Source organism: Aulostomus chinensis, chromosome 6 (assembly GCF_037954235.1).
Source record: "Aulostomus chinensis isolate RoL2024-O1b breed Wild chromosome 6, RoL_Achi_v1.0, whole genome shotgun sequence".
In the NCBI taxonomy this organism is placed as follows: Eukaryota; Metazoa; Chordata; class Actinopteri; order Syngnathiformes; family Aulostomidae; genus Aulostomus; species Aulostomus chinensis.
The window spans coordinates 31,360,791-31,386,540 of NC_141325.1; the positions used below are offsets into that span (position 1 = coordinate 31,360,791).

General features: G+C 49.5%; 1 protein-coding gene across 1 annotated transcript in view; it reads right to left on the reverse strand.

Moving 5' to 3' along the window:
- The window catches only part of specc1la (sperm antigen with calponin homology and coiled-coil domains 1-like a), a 29,207-nt gene that overhangs the window by 3,040 nt on the left and 417 nt on the right, over nucleotides 1–25,750 (reverse strand). The window contains exons 2-15 of the mRNA XM_086207583.1: nucleotides 20,593–20,755; nucleotides 20,368–20,506; nucleotides 18,661–20,279; nucleotides 15,846–16,053; nucleotides 9,722–9,795; nucleotides 8,691–8,866; nucleotides 8,169–8,332; nucleotides 4,939–5,057; nucleotides 4,238–4,328; nucleotides 3,042–3,131; nucleotides 2,794–2,953; nucleotides 2,490–2,592; nucleotides 774–890; nucleotides 626–685 (exon numbers count right to left, since the gene is read on the reverse strand). Coding sequence (XP_086063709.1) covers nucleotides 626–685; nucleotides 774–890; nucleotides 2,490–2,592; nucleotides 2,794–2,953; nucleotides 3,042–3,131; nucleotides 4,238–4,328; nucleotides 4,939–5,057; nucleotides 8,169–8,332; nucleotides 8,691–8,866; nucleotides 9,722–9,795; nucleotides 15,846–16,053; nucleotides 18,661–20,279; nucleotides 20,368–20,506; nucleotides 20,593–20,718 — 3,246 coding nt within the window. The 5' untranslated portion in view covers nucleotides 20,719–20,755. The remainder of the gene's footprint in view (nucleotides 1–625; nucleotides 686–773; nucleotides 891–2,489; nucleotides 2,593–2,793; nucleotides 2,954–3,041; nucleotides 3,132–4,237; nucleotides 4,329–4,938; nucleotides 5,058–8,168; nucleotides 8,333–8,690; nucleotides 8,867–9,721; nucleotides 9,796–15,845; nucleotides 16,054–18,660; nucleotides 20,280–20,367; nucleotides 20,507–20,592; nucleotides 20,756–25,750) is intronic.

Sequence of the window (25,750 nt, forward strand, 5' to 3'; positions counted from 1 at the left end):
AATGTGAGTCTGGGTTTGCTTGCAATTGAACCCTGGACAAGCCAGCTGAAGGGCATGGACTTCTGTTTTAGGTCTGATGAGCCTGTTTTTTTCACTTCTGCTTTTTCCTTCATGGTCAGAGTTCGTTTTGGGCAGTACTGCCCCCAATGAGCAGCTGCTTTCCAGGCTGTTGGTGCCGCATTCACAAGTGCAGAGTGAAAGCGGAACCAACCAAATAAAGGTGCTATGTTTTCCGGCATTCTGCGCCCAATGGAACCTGGACCTAGTTCCCTGGACTATCCTGGTGTGAATGCGCCCTAAGAGACTTTCACTTGAAGTTGGTATTTTTCTAACCTGAAAGTACCGTAACAACAATAGCAATATAAATATTACAGTTATTAATATTAATAACTATTTATACCGCTTTTCACAGGTTGCACTCGTTCAACAGGGCTTTAAAAATCACAACAGCAGAGAATATAAGATGAACAGCAAAAGCAAGAAGCCCAGTAAAGTTTCTTCTGGGTTTTTGGACATTATTATATTAATTTGTTCTTGTTACATTCCAGCCGTCCAAAGGGGGATGACAGGTGTGTGTTTGTGTGTGTGTCTGTGTGTTTTACTGTGTAATTGGTACAAATCTTACCAGAGTGCATTTGATTCCAACACTTTCAGCAGCCTGGAACGCTAGAGTGAAGTTCCTCCTCTAGGAAAGAAAAGACAGATGATGCTTGAAAGACTGTTTGGTTTCAAGGTGGTGTGTGTTGGGGGGCGGGGCTATGATGTGGACATGCCTTCTCCTGACTGGTCAGCTCCTGATATGGGATGTGAGCAGGTAAGTAGGTGTGGAGCACAGCACAGAACGCCAGGCCGTCGTTCCAACTGCTGCTGAAGTTGGTGATGTCGATATTCTGGAACACAGCAACGAGTGATCACACTGTCATTCACCGCCATCAACAGGAGGGGCTCATTTATAAGGTGCCACATTTCAGTCCTGGTCAAAGATGTCGGCACCAGCTTCAGAGCAGTTTTCAACAAGAACACCTGACAACAGCTCCGGAATTTCAAGCCTCCATCAGTCATCATATCAGGTTCCTTATCTTTTCCACCATCAACTGTCATGTGACCTCTCAAACCAAACAATCCACCAAATGCTGTCGGTCACATTCATCGTGTCGTAAGAGAAAACGGTGTTTACTTAACATGTTTTGTGAGTTTGGTAACCCGGAGGATGTGTTCAATGGTGCTCACTTCCTGGAGATGACGTCAGATGCCATGGCAACCGTTGCAGCAAGTGTCACTTAAACATGGCGAGCGACTCAACTGTTGACAGCTATTGAAGTCCATTCTAGGTCAGCAGATGGACATTGAGGCTCAGGTCAACACAACCTGATTAAACCTGGACACGTCATGAGGAGACATGATGGGTCAGGAGCCTGTCATGTTGGTCGGTAGCTACGTCGACACCACCTGCATCCACCTGAGTCACACCTCTACCGTAGCTGCTTCTCCTGTCGGGCTGCAGTGCTGCTGTAATAAAACTGCGTTTTAGGTCTCTTCAAACAACACCGAGATGTAGCAATGGTTCATGTTCTGACCTCTGGCAGCACCTGAGGAGGACCTGGCCTCCGTGGGCTCATCATGCTAATAACTCCAGTCATGGGTCCTGACCCGAGTTGAAGCAATCAATCAACCACACACTTGCGGTGCTGTGGGTTTGATATCTGAGAGTTCTTGTTCAGAGAACGTTGAGCAGACAGACATCAAGATGACGGGTTGTTGGTTCAGGGATTTTATTTCTGCTCTGCTTTACTGAAACAAGCCTGCAGGTATACAGTGAACCAACCAGGAGCCAAATCCCTCCTGCAACTACAAGCTAGAAGACAGTAAGTTGCAGCTCGTAGCTAATAGCTTGTAGTTAATGGCAACCTCGACACCTGAAATGGAAAGTATGTGTGTATGCATATTTGTACAAAAGTTGTGAAAAAGTTTCATAAGCAAAGCACTTTGCCAGGGCATCGGTGCTGCACCAGGAATTTGCACCGCTCCCAATGACTATGACTGACTTCAGTGTCGAGCGTTTTTTGCTCTGTAGCAGGATGAGAGCAGCCAATGGGGAATGCTCATTGTGTCATCACAGCGCAGCAGAGGAACCGTGCTGCTGAACATGAGAACATCAGTGGTTTACTTCTGTCTGAGAAAGAAGAGTTTTCCAGGACCGGTGGTTCTCTGGAGACATTTTTCTTTAGCTGTCACTAAAGGAATAAAAGTGTCGACTTATCTTAACACGTTAGCTGAGAGCTAGCATCACACCACAGCCTTCATGACATCACGAACCCATCAATCCTGCTGTGAAAGAATTACTTACACTCCTCTTTTCCTCAGAGCCTTCTTTCCTGCCACTGACACACAGTTTTATGATGGACCACTGCCACTATCTGAGCAATGACCTTTCACAGAGAGATGTGACTAGACGTATTTCTATCAGCTGGTCAGGGACGATGACCAACCTGGTAACCCTCAGTCTTCTTCTGGCACCACTTGAGGAGGGCGTTTCTCTTGGAGCCTCCATACTCTCGGGCCAGGGCCGACAACGGGTCCTTCCTCTCCTCTCTTTAACCAACACACAAAGAAGACATGTAAGCAAGCAGACTTCCAGAGCTTGGACAGAACTGAGTGACTCTAAAGCAAACAGAGGATATAACTCTTCAGGCATGTGTTCTGGAGGAGCTGATGCAGCTCAGGGTTGTTGGATTTGTCAGAGGACGACTAATGTACGAAGACGCCACGTCCAACAACATTCAGGTGTGATACCTCAGACGGCTGCGCGCTGTGGGGGTGATGGAGGCTGTGGGAGAAGACGAGGACAGTGACAGTGGAGAGGATGCAGCACTCATAGCCATCAGGGAAGATGAGGACGACCCATCTTGAGCTGACATGTCCCTTTTGATCTCCTCGCTGCTCCGGCGGGAAACTACTCGGAATGGCAGGAATATTGATTAGTGGGACACCAGACTGCTGGGCCATACAGAGACTTTGATGAAAACAGCACAGCTTGTAACCTGAGATTGTCTTGGCGCTATCCATGGTGGAGACTCTCTGGAGGACAGCTGGGGGACGGCTGGTCGAGGCTCCCCTGAGAAGGTGCTCAGCTGTGAACACATCAAACTATTTACATCACATTCAGCACGCCAGTTTCTTTTAGAGCCACAGATAAACCAGATTCCAGTCATTCTAAGTTTAGGGAATACTGACCAACGAGAAGAAAACAAAACATCATCACAGGCTATGGCCAAGAATGCACGTTCACGCAGAATACAAGGAACATTCTACCGCTGAGAGAAAACGGGGGGACGTTCTGCTGTGTGTGGCTCATTATATCCCTCTCAGCCTACTTTGACATTCTAATGAACTTAGACAGTAAATCAGTGGAAAATTACGCTGATGACTCAGAGTCCTGGAGACGACAGTCTTTCCTTAATCATTATGATCAGAGGCTACCAGTGGGAGCGTCGACTGTCTGACGATTTTCTGACAGTTTCCAGGCTTCTATCTCACTCTGAGACCAATGCTGTTAAGAGAACTAGTTTAGTTTGTCAGCACTTTCCCACTTAAACCTGCCTAAACCAGCTAACAAAAGCTGATGGAACTTGTTCCTACTGCCAATACACAAGGAGTTCCTTTGTCTTTTTCCAAGTGCGTCAGATCTGATGTCATGAGCATCGCCATCGCACCAGAGTGACCGTGTGTCAGAGCAGCATCAGAGTGCAGCCTCTTCAGCTTGTAGACCATCTTAGGTGGCTGCAGTCGCAGCGGTGTGGAGGACGGTGACGTGCTTCCCTGACATCTTTTGCTTCAGTCTGTTTTCTAACTTAGCACTGACTGAGCCGTGTCAGAGGGCCGCTGCTGGGACTCAGGTGGTTGAATTTGTGTCTGACTTGATAAAAAGTTGTGGAAGTTGCCAAAGGAACAATGAGCTTTCATTCTTCCATGTAGATTGTTGAGAGTGGAGCTCCACCCACTTGTACGTGTGTCAGAGACTGGAGGGCCCAGAAGCCGGCCGCATAATACTACTTTCAACTGGGTTTCATCAGAGCTGATAAATACCAGTATCTGCTGCAGGGTCATGTGACCCAGTAATGAATGCTGATTTTAGCCGCTCCTACCACACACAAAAAAAAGCCTGGTGTACGTGGATGTCAGAGGGCATTTCGCCAGTGGGAGGAGCTAAAGCCAGTGTTCGTGAGGGCAGGCTCACATGGCATGGTGATGTCGGTGTAGCCAGGCCTCTTGTCACTCAGGGAGGAGAGCGGCTTGGCTGATGACATGGATCCTGGAATGGAGTGTCTCTGCAACAACAGAAACCAACAAACGGCACTGATACAGAAAATTACAAACGTACACACCACATTCTTTCAATAATCATTTAACATCGGAAGGCAAGACAGTTCTCATTTACAATGGCGTCGCCAACAATCATCACATTTAAGTGCAACAAATAATGACAAAACCATAATGACACTAATACAGAGGGCAATATGTGGATAGGGGAAAAACAAGTATACAAGTATATATCGAACAATAGGATTTAAAACTCATGTTCAAAGCTGCTGCAGACTGGGATGGAAACTTCATCTCAGTGCTGAACTGCACGCACACATAAAAGCACTCAAGACTGAGCTTGTGAAACTGTAATAAACATTGAATTGATCATTATTCTTATCATTCGATTTCATATTAAATGTTCTTTTAGTGCAGCATCACATTATTGTTTTACATGGCAACATAGCAAAGGAGGACGTTTCCGCAGCCAGTTGATCATGTCACTTCTATATTGTATAAATCATGACAAGCACCACTACAACCTTGGTCACAGGCAGAAATGCTGCTACTGTTCCCTCTAACTGCGTCAGTTGCCAGGTCTACCTCTGGTTGTGCTGTCCAGGGTTAAGCAGGTACCTGTATAGGTGATACAGCAGCTGCTGGAGGTGTCTTCATGGGGCTGGGGCTGAGGGGGGTGCGTGGTAGTGGTGCAGCTGCAGCTGTTGGAGCCACCGGGGCACCATTGGAAGCTGGACCTACGTGAAGAGGAACAGAAGGTCACGTCTGCTCCTGCTGCTCATCTGAACATGTGCCAAAGCCGACTGAGACGCGTGAGCTGACCGACATTTAGTTTTTATTTTTGAAACAAATTAAAATTGAAACAATGTTAAATGAGTACACTGAGTTATTTTCCTCCAGATATTCTACTGTTAAAAATACCCAAATAAAAGAAACTGAGAATTAATGTAAGGCAGTCAGAGATTGAAGTTCACTATTTAAGGTGCACTAGACAACAATTTTAAGAGAAACAAAAACATTTAAAATATTACATCCACAGAACTTTTAGAAAGGTGCATAATGAAAGTCTAAATTTACCCCAAAAATATTATAGTGGTAACATATTTACAGAATGTTCACAGGTCCAAGATGTTACTAATTTCCAGACGGTTGAGGGTCTCTGAGCCAGCAGCGGGAGCAGGCTGGTATCAGGTGTACCAGGTTTATCAGGTGTATCAGGTGTACCAAGTGTATCAGGTATACCAAGTGTATCCGGTGTATCAGGTGTACCAGTTGTATCAGGTATACCAAGTGTATCAGGTATACCAAGTGTATCAGGTATACCAAGTGTATCCAGTGTATCAGGTGTACCAGTTGTATCAGGTATACCAAGTGTATCAGGTATACCAAGTGTATCAGGTGTATCAGGTGCACCAGTCGATCGGGTGTACCATGTGTGTCAGGTGTGCCAGGTGTATCAGTCAATCAGGTGTACCAGTTGTACCAGGTGTGTCAGGTGTATAAGGCGTATCAGATGTATCAAGTGTATCAGGTGTATCAAGTATATCAGGTGTACCAAGTGTATCAGGTGTATCAGGTGTACAAGGCGTATCAGGTGTACCAGGTGTATAAGGCGCATCAGGTGTATCAAGTGTATAAGGCGTATCAGGTGTATCAGTCAATCAGGTGTACCAGGTGTACCAGGTGTGTCAGGTGTACCAGTCGATCAGGTGTACCAGGTGTGTCAGGTGTATCAGGTGTATAAGGCGTATCAGGTGTGCCAGGTGTATCAGTCAATCAGGTGTACCAGTTGTACCAGGTGTGTCAGGTGTATAAGGTGTATCAGGTGTATCAAGTGTAACAAGTGTATAAGGTGTATCAAGTGTATAAGGTGTATCAAGTGTATAAGGTGTATCAGGTGTATCAAGTGTGCCAGGTGTATCAAGAGTATAAGGTGTATCAGGTGTATCAAGTGTGCCAGGTGTATCAAGAGTATAAGGTGTATCAGGTGTATCAGGTGTGCCAGGTGTACCAGGCGTATCAGGTGTATAAGGCGCATCAGGTGTATCAAGTGTATAAGGCATATCAGGTGTATCAGTCAATCAGGTGTACCAGGTGTACCAGGTGTGTCAGGTGTACCAGTCGATCAGGTGTACCAGGTGTGTCAGGTGTATCAGGTGTATAAGGCGTGTCAGGTGTATCAGGTGTGCCAGGTGTATCAGTCAATCAGGTGTACCAGTTGTACCAGGTGTGTCAGGTGTATAAGGTGTATCAAGTGTATCAAGTGTATAAGGTGTATCAGGTGTATCAAGTGTATAAGGTGTATCAGGTGTATCAGGTGTATCAAGTGTGCCAGGTGTATCAAGTGTATAAGGTGTATCAGGTGTATCAGGTGTATCAGTCAATCAGGTATACCAGGTGTACCAGGTGTGTCACCGACCAGGAGCTCAGGTGCTGATTAACCAGCGGAACGTCTGGTAACGTGAGGCTTCGTTCCGTTATCATCTCAAGTACTGTTGGACCAACAAACCAGCGAGACGAGGGTCAGTACTGGTTCAGCAGGTCTAAGCTGGTCTGAGCTGGAGGACCAGAAGGGCTGAATAGCCATGCTGAGGGGGCCACTTCCTGATGAACGGCTGGGCTAACGGTCGCTAACAAACTGTAGCAAAAGCTCAAGTGAGCAACTTTAGCTTCTGACAGGTTCACGCTGTTATTGTTAATGTGTGACATCATCACCATGGTGAAGATGAGCTCCAATATGGTCCTGAGCCCCTCCCTTGGAAACTCAACATCCATTCACACCTAGACCCCCCAACAACCAAGATTCTGGTTGGATCAATGACCCCCTAAAAGAACCACCAACATACCGGATGAGCCAACGACTGCCATGTAACCTCATCAACTCTTAAACTCAGAGTTCAGGTGCTACAAGAACTCCATTTGAGGGTCACACCCCCACAGTCATAAAAGCCTGCAGCTTGTTGAGCCACAGGAGTGAAGCCCCAGCTGTATTTTCTATATCTTAACGATGCTGATGTCCTGGAGTGTAGCCCACACAGACTGGTTTGCCTCACCATACCCACACACACACACACACACACACACACACACACACACAAAACACCTTCGTCTGATCCAAAACATTTTGATACAACATCTGCTCGCTCTGGCAGCATACGTCGTTATGCAAAATTGACCAATCAGGGGCCAACGCCAGAGCGCCAGGGCCATTTCTTAAAGAATGTAATAAAACTTTGCTCCCTGGCCGGAGGGGGTCAGTTCTGTCAAATTCTGCTGTGAAGAGTGAATAAACGGCTCATAGATCTACAGAAAAGCCTCTTGGTGCTTTATCTCCTGAAGCCGTGTTAAGACCAAAGGTCCGGGGTGAGTCCACCCAAGAGGGTGGGCTGAAAGAAGACTAGAACTGAAGAACCCTCTTGGATGAGAGGAGAACATGAACCAGTCCAGCTGACTACAATGAAGAACTGAAGGGAAGTTGAGGCCGATGAATTCCAACATGGTCTCATAACCTCCTGTATCTACTGAATGGGGACTGACAGCAAACCATGACATGTTGCTGTGTTCCACATGGCTGTTGTTCTCTCATATCTCCACTCTTATGTAAGAGCAGCCATATAGGGTCACATGAGCTGCCTAAACTAAGCAGTGCTGTCCCAAACTTAGGAGAGGTTATATTAGTTATCAATACACATTTCCTTTCTTAAGTCAAGTGAACAACATTGACTGAGGAGCAGTTTGTCTCCAGCAGCTTAATCAGCAACTTCAATTATCTTACCATCGACTGAGAAGAGTTCAATAATCAAATTCAAACAGATTAAAACAATGGTGAAAACTGTCAGGCGGAGGACCTTGAGAGGCACTGTCGAAGCTCTTTATGAGGGTTTTGACGGTGGGCGAGGGCTCGGAGGAGGTGGACGAACGCCGGCTCAGACCCATCCCCTGCCTGAGGGCCGCCAGGTCTCTCTCCACTGCATTCATGTAGTTATACACTCGGCCTCGCTCCTCCTCCTGCCTGGGAAACAGTCATCAACCCCTCAGTACAGCACACAGCTGCTGCTCCTGAACTACAGACACATGCTTTAAAGACGGTCAGCAGTTGCTCTGTGAGCCAATGTGGTTCAATATCGGAGCTTCACAGTATCAAGTATTCAAGTAGCATAAGTACTGACAGTTATGTTAATCTAGCAGTTGCAAATGTATTATTTGTTATTTTGTCATTGGGACTTTTATAGCAGTTTTTTTTTCCCACTGTGGACTCAAACTCTGTTATTGGGAAATATCAACAAGCCAACAAAGCTAAATCTTCCCTAACCGACACGAGACAGACGATGTCAGAACTATGGATGTCCAAACGTCTCTGAGGGTCTTACTTGCGGCTCTTGACCTCATCCAGCTCCTTGCTGAGCTTCTCATTCTTCTCTTGAGCTTCCTGCAGCCGGCGCCGCAGGTCTCCAATCTCCTCCTGCGCTTCCGACTTGATGTCGTTAGCAATGACAACAGCCGTCTGTAGATCAGCCTGGAACTGACGCCACTCCATCGACTCCTCCTGCGCACGCACGCACGCACGCACACACAGACCCAAGAGGTGAAAATTAGGCCAAATGCCAAACAAGAATTTATTCACCAAGAGTTGCCAAGGGTCAAAGCAACAAGCTGGAAATGTGTGGTAACAACTGTTTATTTCCAGATGCAACAGACAAAGCGACATTAAAAGATACAAATAAACGCAACATTCATGACCCTCTTGGTGCTGCGAAGTGCTCATCATTCTTCACCAGCCAGTTGATAACTGTCTGCTGTTTGGAGAGACGTGAAGGGGGCCTCATTCCTAAAATGTTCTTATGCACAAGAGTTCTTGCCCACTTTTGTGGGTCTTTTTGCCAATCGCCAGGCATGCAAAGACCTTTGATTGACAAGAAAAAACTGATCAAAGGAAAAAGGATTCAGCAGACGCCATCAGGCTTTGCTTCCTGTGTGCAAGACTAAATTTTGAGGTGAAAAGTCCAATAGTATGTAAGAACAACAAATGTTTGCAGGAGAACAAGGCCCCTTGGGTTATCAGCTGAGAGACTGTGGTAGCCAGACATCCCCTTGTTGTTGAGAACCAAAATGTTTTAGGTGAGAAAAATCCAAGTAATAAGTTCAAAATGGCTAGAGAGCAGGTCGGTGCAGGGTTTGTCACTGAGTGTGTAGTCCCACTTTACACCTAGAGTTTCGAGCCCTTAGAACTGTGCTAAAAGAACCATCTTTCTATTGCGTGATGATATGCTGATCCCCAGCCTGAGGTCTTACCACAGGCTACATCACCATCAACAGCTGGGCACCACTTTAGTGTGTGAAGATCCTTCATGAATCCATCACACACCCTTCAATCAAAGGTCCCAACAGTGGGATCACGTACCCTCAGTCTGCGGTGGAGGATCTTGATCTCTCTGTCCATGTCGTGCTTCTGGTCCTGCAGCTTCTTCACCGAGTCTGAGAAAGGAGGAGATGCATGTGGTCACCAACAGAGCAGAGAACCACGAGATACACTCACAACGCCAGTTTGCCAGACTGTTGTGGCCCAGCAAGACCAGCCATACTTCTCCGGGTACATCTGGAGCCCCTGTTATCTAGAACCACTGGGCGAGAGCGGAGTTCTTGCCTCAGAGTAACAGAACATGTGACGCCATCCCATGCAAAATCTAATTGGAAGAACGGCACAAACACCAGTGAGCAGTGTTGTTTTTGGCGGCCATTTTAGATGATAACTTAGTGTTTTGGACTAAAATGCTTGTTAGCTTTAGACAATTTTAGTCATTTCTATATGTGATAGTTTTAGTCCAGTTCTAGTCGACAGAGATCAAAAAGGTTTTAGTTAAAAAAGGGTAGTATAGACTTCTAACAAATTAAATTAAGTCAACAAGTAATGAAGATTGCTTTTGGGCAGAAACCTTTTATCCCCATCGTCCAACTGTTTTTTCATGAATTGATGCCAAACTTCATCGTACGAGTGTCACACATCTGTTGTGAAACCAGCAGATCTACAAGTTCATGTTCCTACATTGTGAGCTTGTGGAGGTCATTTTCCCCAGTAGTTACAATAATAAAAGAATGGTTTAGACACACAGTGGCATCAGCGGTCACTGCTCCAAGAAAGCCTGAACGAAAACACTCGGTGGCCACATCTCCCTTTGCAGTGCGTCAAGTTTGTTGCTCCTGGATTGCATTTAAAATACGTCCATACATCTTCTCATCCTTTCTGACTGCCCAGCCCCTTTGTTGACGCTGCAGCTGCGGCCCACTGTCTGTGGGGAGTGACCGCAGGTGTGTTGAGCAGAACGCCCACTGCATGCCAGGTGGTGGGTGTGACCAAACAAGGATGCAGCAGCCTTGCAGACACTCTTTGGTTTTAATTGACAGATTCCATGCACAATAAGCAGAGATGTCATGCATTTTGAACGTCTGACAGATGCCCATTAACATTTACATCCAATGCTAGTCTCGCCAATGAAAACTAACACGTCTCGCCATGTTTTAGTCATCCAAGAGCCGTGTTTATATTGTCACGTCTCATTATCATCATGGAAATAAAAGGGGCATCAACAAATTTAATTTCTTCTTCATCGCTGACGACAACACCAGTACCTCTGAGGCTCAGCGAGTTCATCCTCCTGTTCTTGTTGAACTCTGGTTATTGAAGCACCTTCAGGCGAAGACCCTCTCATGTTTGCTCAGCAGAGCAACACATCAGCAGCACTAAAACACTACAAACACCCACTAACCAGTGTCCCAGCCCCCCCAACACCCATGAGGCAGCTGGGCCAGACGGCCTGGAGCTGGTTTTCACATCCACACCATTCAAAACCTGGTCCTGGACTGTTCTTGCTCTCAATGAGCGCCCAATATGAGCATCATCTAATTTGACCCCCTGAACATGAATGAAATTCACTGAAATTCACCACACTTGTCCAGTCTGGCTAAACATTCACTAATCTAAAGAAAAACACCACAAAAGTCAATAGCGCCACCTAGGGAGCCACACAACAACAAGATAATTTTAGATAATTTGGAGCGCTATAACTCCTCCCAGAAATGTCCCACAAACATGGGACCAACACCGTTGGACTCGTCTCATCAAGACCAACAATTCCTCCACTCTGACCTCTCACCTGTCTACAACTGAATGTCCACAAATTGGACAAAACTGTCAAAATGAGGACTTTTTTTACTCCCCCAACAAAATCTATCTCCTCCTAGGGCATTCATGGTACCGCTTCCAAACTTTGGCTGATTACTCTCCCAACTGTGCTGATCAAACGATATTAATTTTCATTGTAATTAGTCACTCGCTGTCCATTTTACAAGCCCTCAAAGTGGGGAGACACGTTTCAGCTTCCAATGGAAACCTATGGGGAGACGGTGTCCTCTCAGGTACATACTGTCAAACAAACGCTTCTCACGTCTACACCATCCATCCCACAGCTCTAACAACCACACCACTGCATTCCTGACAAAAACCCCTCCAAGAACATGGTGTTCTGTGTCCCTCTGGACCAGCGTATGCAGACTTGTTCCTCTTGTCCCACTCCAGTCCTGGTGCTCCTCCTCTCTCTCCACTCTAGCACAGATCAAAGACAGAGCAGTGGGGGAGGGGTTCTTAAAGGGCCAGCTCTCAGCTCTGCTCTCACTCTAGCACAGATCAGAGACAGAGCAGTGGGGGAGGGGTTCTTAAAGGGCCAGCTCTCAGCTCTGCTCTCACTCTAGCACAGATCAAAGACAGAGCAGTGGGGGAGGGGTTCTTAAAGGGCCAGCTCTCAGCTCTGCTCTCACTCTAGCACAGATCAGAGACAGAGCAGTGGGGGAGGGGTTCTTAAAGGGCCAGCTCTCAGCTCTGCTCTCACTCTAGCACAGATCAAAGACAGAGCAGTGGGGGAGGGGTTCTTAAAGGGCCAGCTCTCAGTTCTGCTCTCCACTCTAGCACAGATCAGAGACAGAGCAGTGGGGGAGGGGTTCTTAAAGGGCCAGCTCTCAGCTCTGCTCTCACTCCAGCACAGATCAGAGACAGAGCAGTGGGGGAGGGGTTCTTAAAGGGCCAGCTCTCAGCTCTGCTCTCACTCTAGCACAGATCAAAGACAGAGCAGTGGGGGAGGGGTTCTTAAAGGGCCAGCTCTCAGCTCTGCTCTCACTCTCTGATCAGAGACAGAGCAGTGGGGGAGGGGTTCTTAAAGGGCCAGCTCTCAGCTCTGCTCTCTCTCTAGCACAGATCAGAGACAGAGCAGTGGGGGAGGGGTTCTTAAAGGGCCAGCTCTCAGCTCTGCTCTCACTCCAGCACAGATCAAAGACAGAGCAGTGGGGGAGGGGTTCTTAAAGGGCCAGCTCTCAGCTCTGCTCTCCACTCTAGCACAGATCAGAGACAGAGCAGTGGGGGAGGGGTTCTTAAAGGGCCAGCTCTCAGCTCTGCTCTCACTCTAGCACAGATCAGAGACAGAGCAGTGGGGAGGGGTTCTTAAAGGGCCAGCTCTCAGCTCTGCTCTCACTCTCTGATCAGAGACAGAGCAGTGGGGGAGGGGTTCTTAAAGGGCCAGCTCTCAGCTCTGCTCTCACTCTCTGATCAGAGACAGAGCAGTGGGGGAGGGGTTCTTAAAGGGCCAGCTCTCAGCTCTGCTCTCACTCTCTGATCAGAGACAGAGCAGTGGGGGAGGGGTTCTTAAAGGGCCAGCTCTCAGCTCTGCTCTCTCTCTAGCACAGATCAGAGACAGAGCAGTGGGGAGGGGTTCTTAAAGGGCCAGCTCTCAGCTCTGCTCTCACTCTAGCACAGATCAGAGACAGACCAGTGGGGGAGGGGTTCTTAAAGGGCCAGCTCTCAGCTCTGCTCTCACTCTAGCACAGATCAGAGACAGAGCAGTGGGGAGGGGTTCTTAAAGGGCCAGCTCTCAGCTCTGCTCTCACTCTAGCACAGATCAAAGACAGAGCAGTGGGGGAGGGGTTCTTAAAGGGCCAGCTCTCAGCTCTGCTCTCACTCTCTGATCAGAGACAGAGCAGTGGGGGAGGGGTTCTTAAAGGGCCAGCTCTCAGCTCTGCTCTCTCTCTAGCACAGATCAGAGACAGAGCAGTGGGGGAGGGGTTCTTAAAGGGCCAGCTCTCAGCTCTGCTCTCACTCTAGCACAGATCAGAGACAGAGCAGTGGGGAGGGGTTCTTAAAGGGCCAGCTCTCAGCTCTGCTCTCCACTCTAGCACAGATCAGAGACAGAGCAGTGGGGAGGGGTTCTTAAAGGGCCAGCTCTCAGTTCTGCTCTCCACTCTAGCACAGATCAGAGACAGACCAGTGGGGGAGGGGTTCTTAAAGGGCCAGCTCTCAGCTCTGCTCTCACTCTAGCACAGATCAGAGACAGAGCAGTGGGGAGGGGTTCTTAAAGGGCCAGCTCTCAGCTCTGCTCTCCACTCTAGCACAGATCAGAGACAGAGCAGTGGGGAGGGGTTCTTAAAGGGCCAGCTCTCAGCTCTGCTTTCACTCTAGCACAGATCAGAGACAGAGCAGTGGGGGAGGGGTTCTTAAAGGGCCAGCTCTCAGCTCTGCTCTCACTCTAGCACAGATCAGAGACAGAGCAGTGGGGAGGGGTTCTTAAAGGGCCAGCTCTCAGCTCTGCTCTCACTCTAGCACAGATCAAAGACAGAGCAGTGGGGGAGGGGTTCTTAAAGGGCCAGCTCTCAGCTCTGCTCTCACTCTAGCACAGATCAAAGACAGAGCAGTGGGGGAGGGGTTCTTAAAGGGCCAGCTCTCAGCTCTGCTCTCACTCTCTGATCAGAGACAGAGCAGTGGGGGAGGGGTTCTTAAAGGGCCAGCTCTCAGCTCTGCTCTCACTCTCTGATCAGAGACAGAGCAGTGGGGGAGGGGTTCTTAAAGGGCCAGCTCTCAGCTCTGCTCTCACTCTCTGATCAGAGACAGAGCAGTGGGGGAGGGGTTCTTAAAGGGCCAGCTCTCAGCTCTGCTCTCTCTCTAGCACAGATCAGAGACAGAGCAGTGGGGAGGGGTTCTTAAAGGGCCAGCTCTCAGCTCTGCTCTCACTCTAGCACAGATCAAAGACAGAGCAGTGGGGGAGGGGTTCTTAAAGGGCCAGCTCTCAGCTCTGCTCTCACTCTAGCACAGATCAAAGACAGAGCAGTGGGGGAGGGGTTCTTAAAGGGCCAGCTCTCAGCTCTACTCTCACTCTAGCACAGATCAAAGACAGAGCAGTGGGGAGGGGTTCTTAAAGGGCCAGCTCTCAGCTCTGCTCTCACTCTAGCACAGATCAAAGACAGAGCAGTGGGGAGGGGTTCTTAAAGGGCAAGCTCTCAGCTCTGCTCTCACTCTAGCACAGATCAGAGACAGAGCAGTGGGGGAGGGGTTCTTAAAGGGCCAGCTCTCAGCTCTGCTCTCACTCTAGCACAGATCAAAGACAGAGCAGTGGGGGAGGGGTTCTTAAAGGGCCAGCTCTCAGCTCTGCTCTCACTCTAGCACAGATCAAAGACAGAGCAGTGGGGGAGGGGTTCTTAAAGGGCCAGCTCTCAGCTCTGCTCTCACTCTCTGATCAGAGACAGAGCAGTGGGGGAGGGGTTCTTAAAGGGCCAGCTCTCAGCTCTGCTCTCACTCTAGCACAGATCAAAGACAGAGCAGTGGGGGAGGGGTTCTTAAAGGGCCAGCTCTCAGCTCTGCTCTCACTCTAGCACAGATCAGAGACAGAGCAGTGGGGGAGGGGTTCTTAAAGGGCCAGCTCTCAGCTCTGCTCTCACTCTAGCACAGATCAAAGACAGAGCAGTGGGGAGGGGTTCTTAAAGGGCCAGCTCTCAGCTCTGCTCTCACTCTAGCACAGATCAGAGACAGAGCAGTGGGGAGGGGTTCTTAAAGGGCCAGCTCTCAGCTCTGCTCTCACTCTAGCACAGATCAGAGACAGAGCAGTGGGGAGGGGTTCTTAAAGGGCCAGCTCTCAGCTCTGCTCTCCACTCTAGCACAGATCAGAGACAGAGCAGTGGGGAGGGGTTCTTAAAGGGCCAGCTCTCAGCTCTGCTCTCACTCTAGCACAGATCAGAGACAGAGCAGTGGGGAGGGGTTCTTAAAGGGCCAGCTCTCAGCTCTGCTCTCACTCTCTGATCAGACTCAGGCTTCTAACTCCTCAACTACAAGGCCTCCACCCTGGACCAGGACACCCTGGGATTCAGGTCAGGGCTCAGGCCCTCACAACGCTGCTTGCAGCTTGAATTAAAGATTGTTCCTGCAGTAACTGCACTTACAGCTTTTATTCTACTGTTGTTACTGCTTGTTGCTTCCAGACACAGTTTTCTCCTAGTCTGTTTTGCCAGTGGCATCATCAACTACAAGAACCAATCAGGAGCTAAACTACTATTGAGTGTGTGTGTGTGTGTGTGTAGTAAGAACACAGTTCAAAAAGTTCAGTAACATTCTAATTTCTCACAGTGGTTGTGGATTAGAGGAGACTCAGATTTGGATGACGACCATGTTGGTTTCTAAGGTCCTGAGCTACAGGCTGACTGTGTGTCCTGCTTACTCTCCAGATCTGTGATGATGAGGTTATCGTGCAGTTTTAGCGCTCGGTGCTGCTCCACCTCATCCTCAAGCTCAAAGATGGTTTCCTTCATGTCTGCGATCTCCGTCTCCTTCTCCTGCAGGTCAAGGCGCTGCTTCTCCAGCGCTCGCTCTCGCTCGGCCATCTGCTGCTGCACCTGCTCCTGGAAGTCTCTGTATTCCCGATCCAGCTGCACACAGGAAGACAGACATCAGCTTCTCCTTCATTTCATTACTAACCAGCCAGGAGCTCATTAGCCCACTGAGCAGGACTGAGCTGAACAACACATCTGCCTATGATGCAGCTGATGAATAAACAGCCTCTGGAAATCTCACTGATGAATTTGTGATGAAAGAGGAAGTGATTTTATAGAGCCATCATTTCAATTGTGGGCTGGAGACATTAGGGTGTCTTTAATTAGGGATGAGCTGGATACGTGGATGAAATGAGGATAGGTTAAGGATACTGCATTTGTGACGAGGCTGAGTAACATGGAGTCCAGCCGGGCCTTCGCCCATGGGGACCAGCCGGGCCCAGAATGAAAAGGCTACATGGACTCGTCCCCCCATGGACCCACCACCTGCAGGAGGAACTGGAAGGGTCCAGTGCATTGTGGCAGCAGACCAAGGTGGGGGCCTTTCTGGTCTGATCCCCGGGCATAGAAGCTGGCTTTTGGGACATGGAATTTTACCTCTCAGGCGGGGAAGGAGCCGGGGCTGGTGGAAGAGGTTGAGCATTACCAGCTAGATATAGTCGCCCCACCTCCACACATAGCTCTGGTTCCGGAACCCAAGTCCTTGAGGGTTGGACTCTCTCCTTCGCTGGAGTTGCTCTTGGTGAGAGGCGGAGGGCCAGGGTGGGCCTTTTGATAGCCCCCAGATTCTCTGCCTGTACGTTGGGGTTTACCCTGGTGGACGAAAGGGTTGCTTCCCTACGCCTTCAGGTCAGGGAATGGGTCCTGACTGTTGTCTGTCTTATGCGCCAAACAGCAATTCAGAGTACCCACCATTTTTGGATTCCCTGGGAAGGGTGCTGGATGGGGCCCTGACTGGGGTCTCCATTGCTCTACTGAGGGATTTCAACATTCACATGGGCAGTGACAGTTTGACCTGAAGGGACATGGACAGAGGTGGAGGGGGTCGAGTTTGGTGGTGGGAGGATGTCGTCTCTGCTTTTTGCAGATGATGTGGTCCTCTTAGCTTCATCAGGCCACGACTTCCAGCTCTTGCTGGGACAGTTGGCAGCTGAACGTGAAGCAGCTGGGATGAGAATCAACACCTCCAAGTCTGAGGCCATGGTGGTCATCCTGGGTGGTTTGCCCACTCCAGGTCGGGTGGGGGGGGTGGGGGGTGGGGGGTCTTACCTCAGGTGGAGGAGTTTAAGTATCTCGAGGTCTTGTTCACGAGTGAGGGTAGGATGGAGCAGGAGATTGACAGGTGGATTGGGGCGGCATCCGCAGTGATGGGGGTACCTATCCAGTCTGTTGTGGTGAAGACGGAGCTTAGCCAAAAGGCGAGGCTCTTGATTTACCGGTCAATCTACGTTCCAACCCTCACCTGTGGTCATGAGCTCTGGGTAATGACTGAAAGAACAAGATCCTGAATACAAGCGGCTGAAACGAGTTCCCTCCTCAGGGAGGCTGGGCTCTCCCTCAGAGACAGGGTGAGAAGCTCAGTCCTTCAGGAGGGACTCAGAGTAGAGCTGCTGCTCCTCCAGGTAGAGGAGTCAGTGGAGGTGGTTCAGGCATCTGGTGAGGACGCCTCCTGGATGCCTCCCTCAGGAGGTGTTCCAGGCATGCCCGACTGGGAGGAGGCCTCGAGGCCGACCCAGGACACGCTGGAGGGATTATATCTCCGGGCTGGCCTGGGAACGCCTCGGGATTCCCCCGGAAGAGCTGGTTGAAGTGGGGAGAGGACAGTCTGAGCTTCTTTGCTGAGGCTGCTGCCCCCACGACCCGGACCCACCGGATAAGAGGAGGACAAAGAGACAGGATGTTGTCACTGGGTGGTGTCTGTGCTCTGATAGTGATAGTGTGCTCTCTCTCTCACTCTCACACACACTCTCTCTCACACACACTCTCTCTCTCACACACACACACACACACACACACACACACACACACACACACACACACACACACACACAAAACTTCTCTGTGCCCAGGATTCTCTTCTCTCATTGCTGCTGGTTCACTTTTCAAGGTTTATTCCTCTGCCTACCTGCTTCTGTTTGGACAATAACAAAGAAGCAGAGAGCTGCAGGTCAGCTGACCAGGTGCTGAGACATGGCTGGATGAAGCTCAGCTTTGTTCTCTCCATCAGATCAACGTCAGGTTGCAGATAGAAAAGTAGAACAGGTGCTTTTACTAAAGGAGTGGTGAGGCCTGCATCATCCTAGACACTGTTAGTTCATTTAACCACTAAAACAAAACCCACCATCATCTGGCCTGCAGATAACTTTCTCAGCTACACACACACACACACACACACACACACACACACACAGTCTCATTCTATTTGAAATTCTTCTCTCCTCCAAACAATTGGTGATAGTGTCATGTGTCTCACAGCAACACTGAACATTGGTTTAAAGCTTAATAGGAGGGTTTTAAAACTAACTTTTGAATGAGTCATAATTAAATCAACTTATGATCAGTCCCAGTTCCGCAAACAGAACACAACTGCATGCTAAACCACATCCATTTCTAGATTAAGCCCTGCCCCCTTCTGTATCAGAAGCAGTTCCCTTTGAGTATGGATACAGACAGACAACTCACTCATCCCTGTCTTTAACAAACCTTACTGAGTGTCTCCTGCAACCGGGCCAGTTCATTGTGAGCTTGTTTCAGCTCTTCCTGCATCTTGGCAGCCTTGGACTCGGCCTCCTCTTTCCCCAAACGAACACCTTCCAGCAGCTGGCAGATGTCGTTTTTGTCCCCGGCAGTGTGAAGAGAATACAGCTCGGCCACCCGCTGCCTCTCCTGCTCCAGTTGGGTTCTGCAGTGGCTTAGCTCTGCCTGGTCGCTGCTTACAGCTGCTTTATACTCATCCAGAGCAGCCGCCATGGCTACTCGGTCCTGTCTCTCTGAATCCATGATGCGCTCCATTTGGTGGTTCCGCTCCTTCAGTGCTCCAATCATCTCCTGGGCCTCAGCATTGTCCTGTTCAGCCATCTTCAAAGTGTTAGACAGGTGCTGCTGCACCCCCAGCAGCTGCTCTCTCTCAAAGCGAGCGTTGTCGGCCAGGTCGGCATAGCGCTGCTCCAGCTCCATGTAGCGGCCACTCTTGATGTCCTCCTCGAGCACATACGATATATGGTGCTCATCCAGCAAAGACCGCAGGTACTCGATCTGGCGCCCGTAGAGCTCCAGCTTGTCGCTCTGCTGGCACAGAGAGTCCATGAGGATGACCTTCTCCTCACCCAGACGCTCATTCTCACCGTTCAGCTCCTGGGTGATTTGCTGTAGGTCGGCAAGCTCCTGAAGGGTGGCCTGAAGCTCCTCAGCCGTGCTGTGCTGGTTCTCCTCCATCTGATGAATACGCTCTGTTAAACAGGCCACTGACACCTCACTGGTGTTGCCACTGCTGTCCCGCCGTGAGCGCTCTCTGCTGGGGGGGCACTCAGACTCTGATGATGAGGAGGCTCCAGAGGGAGCATCCAGAGCATCGTCACTAGAGGTGATGCCCTGGTAGACTTCGCTGGATTCACTATCCAGGTTGTCTGCTGAGCCTCCGTGCTGATGTCCAGTGAGGAGATCCTCCAAGGAGCCAGGGGCGGAGCCTTCCACCGAGGAGGTCAATGTGCCTCCGCCGTCACTCTGCCCACTGCCGACTGCCAGGTCTGGGCTCAGGGAGGCATAGCTGAACAACTTGTCTGAGCCATCCAGCCTCTGCTCCAGAGAGAAGCCCAGCGCGTTGAGACGGTCCTTCAGCATTCGGTTCTCACTCTTCAGTAGGTTGAGCTCCTCCCTGATGGCCTGGTTCTGCTCTTGGAGGAGAAGCAGCGTGGACTCCACGTCAGCTGCTGTGATGGCTGAAACCTGCGGCTTCTCTCCCTCCACAGCTTCTTCCTGCAATGACGAGTCTTTCCCTCCCAAGCCCAGCTGGGCCCTCATGTCTCTCAGCTCAGTGCGGAGATGGTGGATCTCCACGTCTTTGCTCTTGGCCAAACCCAGAAGGTCTTTGACTTTGGCCTCCAGCACCACCTTATCACTGATCTGGCCATCTGATTTAGATTTGCTCATACGGCCCTCAGACTCGGCCAGGACCTGGCTGCGAGCGCGCTTGCCTGAGGGCACATCACCCACTGCAGTGCCAGAGACCAACTGCTTCTTATTCGTAGATGTCCTGGACGTCCGGGGACGATCTCGTGACAAATTCGGCTCTTTAGAAGTTGTTGGACGCTTGGTTGAAGTACCTGATGATGAGACCAAAAAAAAAAAAAATCCTTATATTTCAAACAAAACAGCACCAGCAAAGGTACCAGAAATAGAACATTTTAATACATGCTGTTGTCTTCTGCTTGAAGTCCAGGGTGCAAGCATTAGTCCCAGTGGAAGTGGTTCTCTTGGTCTTGGTGACAGAACTATTAGAAGCAGGGTTCCCCCCAGCCATCACTGCTAGAAGATCATCATTGCTTTTCACCTGAAAGCACAAGCAAACTCTTTTCCACAATTTCTGCAGCTGCCATTGGAACGTGAGTGTAGATGTACATGAGGTGGTGATTCTACCTTTGACAAAGGGGCGGTGCTGCCAGTCTTGGCTGCAGCCTTCCCACTGCCAGCTGGCACCAAAGCCTCGGCTTTCCCTCGCTCTCCACTAGCCTTACTCACCACTGGCCGCACTGACTTCTTCATACTGAGCCCTCCGATGCTGATACATTTACGGCTCAATCTGCACACATGGGAGAGAGCAGGGAAGGTTACATATGTCAGTACACAGAGTGAAAGCTCCAGTTTTCCAGGGGAAGGGACATTCTTTCTGTGGAGGTGATTCCCTTCACTAGACAAGAAAACGGGGAGCTCATTCAATATTGGAGCATTGCCAGAAAGTCTGTCCCTGATTTTTCATTCTTACTCTACTGATGCCTGCCGATATTCTACGTTTAACCTTTATATCTTGGTGTCGGAGCAGATTCAATAACCACTGGGCTCCACTAGATGGCTCTGCTGTGGTTGTGAAAGTCTGTACAGACTTAAGAGGTGGAAGGAATCTGGTCTTCCTCCTCAGCACAGACAAAACTGGGCAAGAAAGGAGATTTTCTGGTTTTGTGCTGAGCCATCAGCTACAAACAGGGAAGAGGAGAAGAGATGTGAAGCTGTTCCTCTCACACTGCCAGGGAATCATTCAGCTGCATGTCCATCTCTAGCTTCAAGATCTATTAACTTCATGAAGAAAAATGGAGAACCTATAAATAGTTGTGTTACTTGAACTTGCGTCAAAACTGTACTGTGCAATAGCCAACACTTATACTGCTAGTATTTATTGTCGTTGATTGTATTCATTCACGTGCATTACAGTTTTATTGTAGTTTCAGCCATTTATTGCCCCTGTACTTTTTCTGCTGCTACGTCTCTGTTTCTGCTGCTGCAATGGTGCCCATTTCCCCACTGAGGGATGAATAAAGGTTCATCTTATCTTACGCCAGTTCTCTGGCGACAGCTTTGGTCAAGGTTGTTCTGATGTCCCAGGCCAGAAGAAAATGGTCACTGATGCCACGATAGCAAGAAAAGTTATTTGGAACACAGTTGGAGACAAAATACTGAGAACAAGAGGCTCCTCAACAATCAAACCCAGACTTGGTTGTTCCCTGAAGAGGAGAACTTTGGAACCAATCCCGCATCAGCTCGAAGACTCACTTGAACTGGGAGACCAGTAGTATACAGGAATATAATGGGGGGAGTCACTGGACTCCATCCTTGGACTTTTGGCTCAACACAGACCAGTACAAAGAGGCAGGAGGTGTTTCCCTGGGCAACCACATAGAAACCTCTGTCTCCTCATACCATTGTGACGATGTAATGCACACGGCACAAATTACCGTTTTGCCCTTTATCTTTTTCACCTTATTTGGACATCCTCTCATGTATGTTGTGCTCATCCATGTGTCCCACATTAGAGCAGTGAACAACAGTCCCTTCCTCCACAACGGGACCATCAGTCCCCGGGTGTGTCAGACCTCTGTCACAGCAGCCGTTTAGACTTGGGGCAGTAAGACGCAAACACAGGTGTTACTACAGAGTCACTCTCATCATTAACGTCATGAGTATCACCTGCGTCACTCAGCAGCATCACATGAGGAAGCCTTGCCCCACTTGTCCTGAGGAAGCCTTGCCCCACTCGTCCTGAGGGACGTCAACCAGAACTGCAGCCTCACAGACGCTCCTGTAGCCCCGCCCACAGGAGACCTGAGAGGGAGTCAAGTCACCTCCACACCTCCGAAGGTCATTACAGAGAGATGTCATTTAATTACGACATCTAGCACAACTGCATCGAGCGTCTGTCTGTTCAATTCCTATTGGTTTATATTAAATATCATCAGACTCGTGAGGCCCAGATTGTTCTTATTGATGCTTATTAAGGGATAAAATCATAAATAATGTGAAACATCGATGAGGTCGAGGTTAGACAGCCCCGCTAACGCTGGACGGGAGATAGTTTGATCATCTTAATCAAAATACAACTTGTGAACAGAACTGACAGTTTTGTCCAGCCGCTTGCTAGTAGCCCCAGTGGAGGACTGTGTTCAGGGGCTGTTATCGTTCCAGAGTTTGAGATATTAAGGTTCTCGGGTTTACAGCAACCACGGGCATCCGGTCAAGGACAAAGTTTTGAAGAGTGCCCACAGCTGGGCAAGTCGTGCCGAATGGCAGAACTTGCCATTCAAACAGGTGAGAGTTGGCCAGTGTCCACTTCAAACCACAAGAGCCTCAGCGGCCGTTTGTCTTCAGGAAGCAGGCAACGCTGAAGGAGCACTAGTTTTATGTTGCAGGAGATGGCCGCACTAAGCTCAGTAACACAACGAGCCCACCAAGGGGTTCTGGTCACTGGTGGCTGGTCAAATATTCACCTGTACCCTGTTCTGGCCTTTACATGGTGCGGGTGGTCCACCGTGGGATGAGGAACATGCCAGCTCTCTCTTGCTCCAGCCAATGTGTTGCGGTTCAATTTTGGGACGTCGCCTGCAGCTTCCAAGTTTGCCGTACCTGAGTAGACAGGCGGGCTGCCTCCTAGGACCTTCTATTGTTCATCCAAGTATGGTTGTGATGCCAGCTGATCACCCTGGTGGCTCAACCTCACAGGCTCAACAGGAGTCATGAGCTGTAGATAGGAGGAGCCAATCAGGAGGAGCGGTGGGACAGAGATGAGGATTCTTCTCTCATAGAGTGGGACCAGGATGTGAGAGCTCCGTTTATCTCTGAGCCATCAGCCAGAGTGGCACACGTCGAACTTGTGGCTTCCACTTGCAGAATGACGTTGCTCATCAGCAGGAGGACACAGCTAGTCACCGTTGGTCTGTCGACATCCAGAACCTCACCTGAGGAGGCAGAGGCCTGGTCTCACGCCTCCCTGAGCATCCAAGTGTTTGCACTGCGTGTTTGACATTGAGCTTTCAGTTTTCATTGAGCAGCCGGAGGATTGCCCCCACATTTCCAACATTTTCTGTGACTGCGTGACTCCGGCAGACATTTGTGCACTTATTTAGGTCATGCTGGGAATCACTGCAGTATGGACCGCACATGCCACTCTTCTGGCTGGTGGGTGCGGGCTCCTCTGGCTGAGTGGCCCTTCCTACGGACAGCTGCAGCGCTGAGCTCTTGGGGTTTTGCCTCGAGTCAGCCTGATCTTTCTTTTATCGCAGTTATCTCTGCTTCACTGTCTCGAACCTCAAAGTGCAACCTGTCAGAGAGGTCAGACAGCGTGGGCACCTGCATCCGCTGGATTAGACTGTAGGCGTGTTCTCAGAGCGTGCTGCCGCTTGGATGCTAGTGGTGTGACATGAGAGTCACATTGCAGCTGTGGAGTGCTACTGTCTCACCATCTATATTAGCACCATCCATAAGCTTTGCAATTGCTTTCAGGGCCAGTTGGTGGAACGACTGTGCTGCGCTATGAGGGCTGCTATGATGTCACTGAAGGGGGCGCAGGAAGCAAAATAAGAATCTGCTATGAGAAGGGCATCTTCTAACTTCAGACTACTTCTTTAAACTCAAGGCGCCTGTGTCATCGCTGGGAAGCAGATTGTCCAAAGCCATTTTAAGTCTAGAATTCTCCTGGGTTAGGGTGCGTGGAGGGCGGGATTTCAGGCTCCGGACCTGGATGTCCTTCCTTGACGGTTCTCCAGGACCATAAATCTGTCTCACGCCACAAATTAGTTTGTGTAATTTTTCAGCAACAGTCTCGTGGCCCCTCCTCAACATTAACATCACCAGTTGCATACGTCAACAAAGCAGCACACGTTTAATAGCAACACGCAAGCTGAGCTGAACATGTGCTCGCCATCACGCTAACACACAAGGAGCCGACCACTATCATGTCTACGACTTGCATAAGCGTGAGTTCCATTCATCCGTACTGAGACTGGTAGACTTGATCGACTACAGCAGGGGTGTCCAAACTGGTCCAGTCAGGGCCGGTGTGGCTGCAGGTTTTCATTCCAACCCAGCAAAAGCAACACCTGATCCAACCAATGAGCTGTGAGGACGCAGCTTAGTTGATTTAAGTAGAATCAGGTGTTGCTTTTGCTGGGTTGGAATGAAAACCTGCAGCCACACCGGCCCTGACTGGACCAGTTTGAGACTTGTGGACTACAGGATGGAACACCTGACAAGGTAATTCCCCGACGTGTGATTGGTCAGAAGGACAAATATTACCTCCAATCGTCATCCACGATACTGACTAGAGCAGCAGCCCTTAAAGGGACAAGCAAACAGGCGGAGGAGAGCGGAGACGAGGACACAGAGAGAGGACAGAGAGAGAGGGGAGGAGGGCAGAGAGAGAGGAGATGAGGAGAGAGAGAGACAAGGGGAGAGAGAGAGAGGAGGACAGAGAGAGGGAGAAAGAGAGAGGTAGGGAGGGGGGGCGCAAGGAGTGAAGACAAGGAAAGAGGACAGGAGAGAGACAGGGGACGAGGGATCGCATGTTGAAGAGCATGGAACTCGACCCCCTCCATGTTCCCTGCCAGCAACGGTGCGCCGGAACGCCTCACCGGGAGGGACCCCGTCCCGCTAACATCCGGGTACCGGCGGCAGCAGCGGGACGTCCCTCGGATCGAGACTTTGATAATAACTATTAACCGGGTTGTGGTCGGGGTTACCACGGTACAGGAAGGGGGTTAACCAGCTAGCTAGTTAGCTGGAGGGTCGGCATTCAGGGAGTTTAAGTCACTTCACTTCCTGATTGTACTTTCAAAACAAAGGCGCGGAGGTAACAGAGCCAACATGGGCAATAACTGATCCGGCAGGTGCGTGTGAATGTGTCACTGGTCCCGGGACTGTGGCTCAGGGGCCACACTGTCACTCTGTATGTTTGTGGTTGGTCTGAAGACTTTTGCTTTGGGTTCCGACAGGACAACAGTGAAAGACTGGAGAATCTGTCTCTTTTTGAGAACATGAATAGAAAACAAACAATCCAAACGGAAAGAACACTGCAGTGTTGAGAGGTATTTCAAATGTTCAAGTTAGCTCAACATCAACTAACAACCAACAAACAACGTGGCACGTACACACAGATATGAGTTCCAAATGTCAGCGCTGGACCCTCGAAGGAGAATGGTGACGACTTATTTTGAAATGCTGCATAGCAACATTCGAGTGATTTCTTCTCCCTGGACAGCGGCGCTAACATCGAATTCTTAGGCTAAAACAACAATCCTACTGATACTTGAAC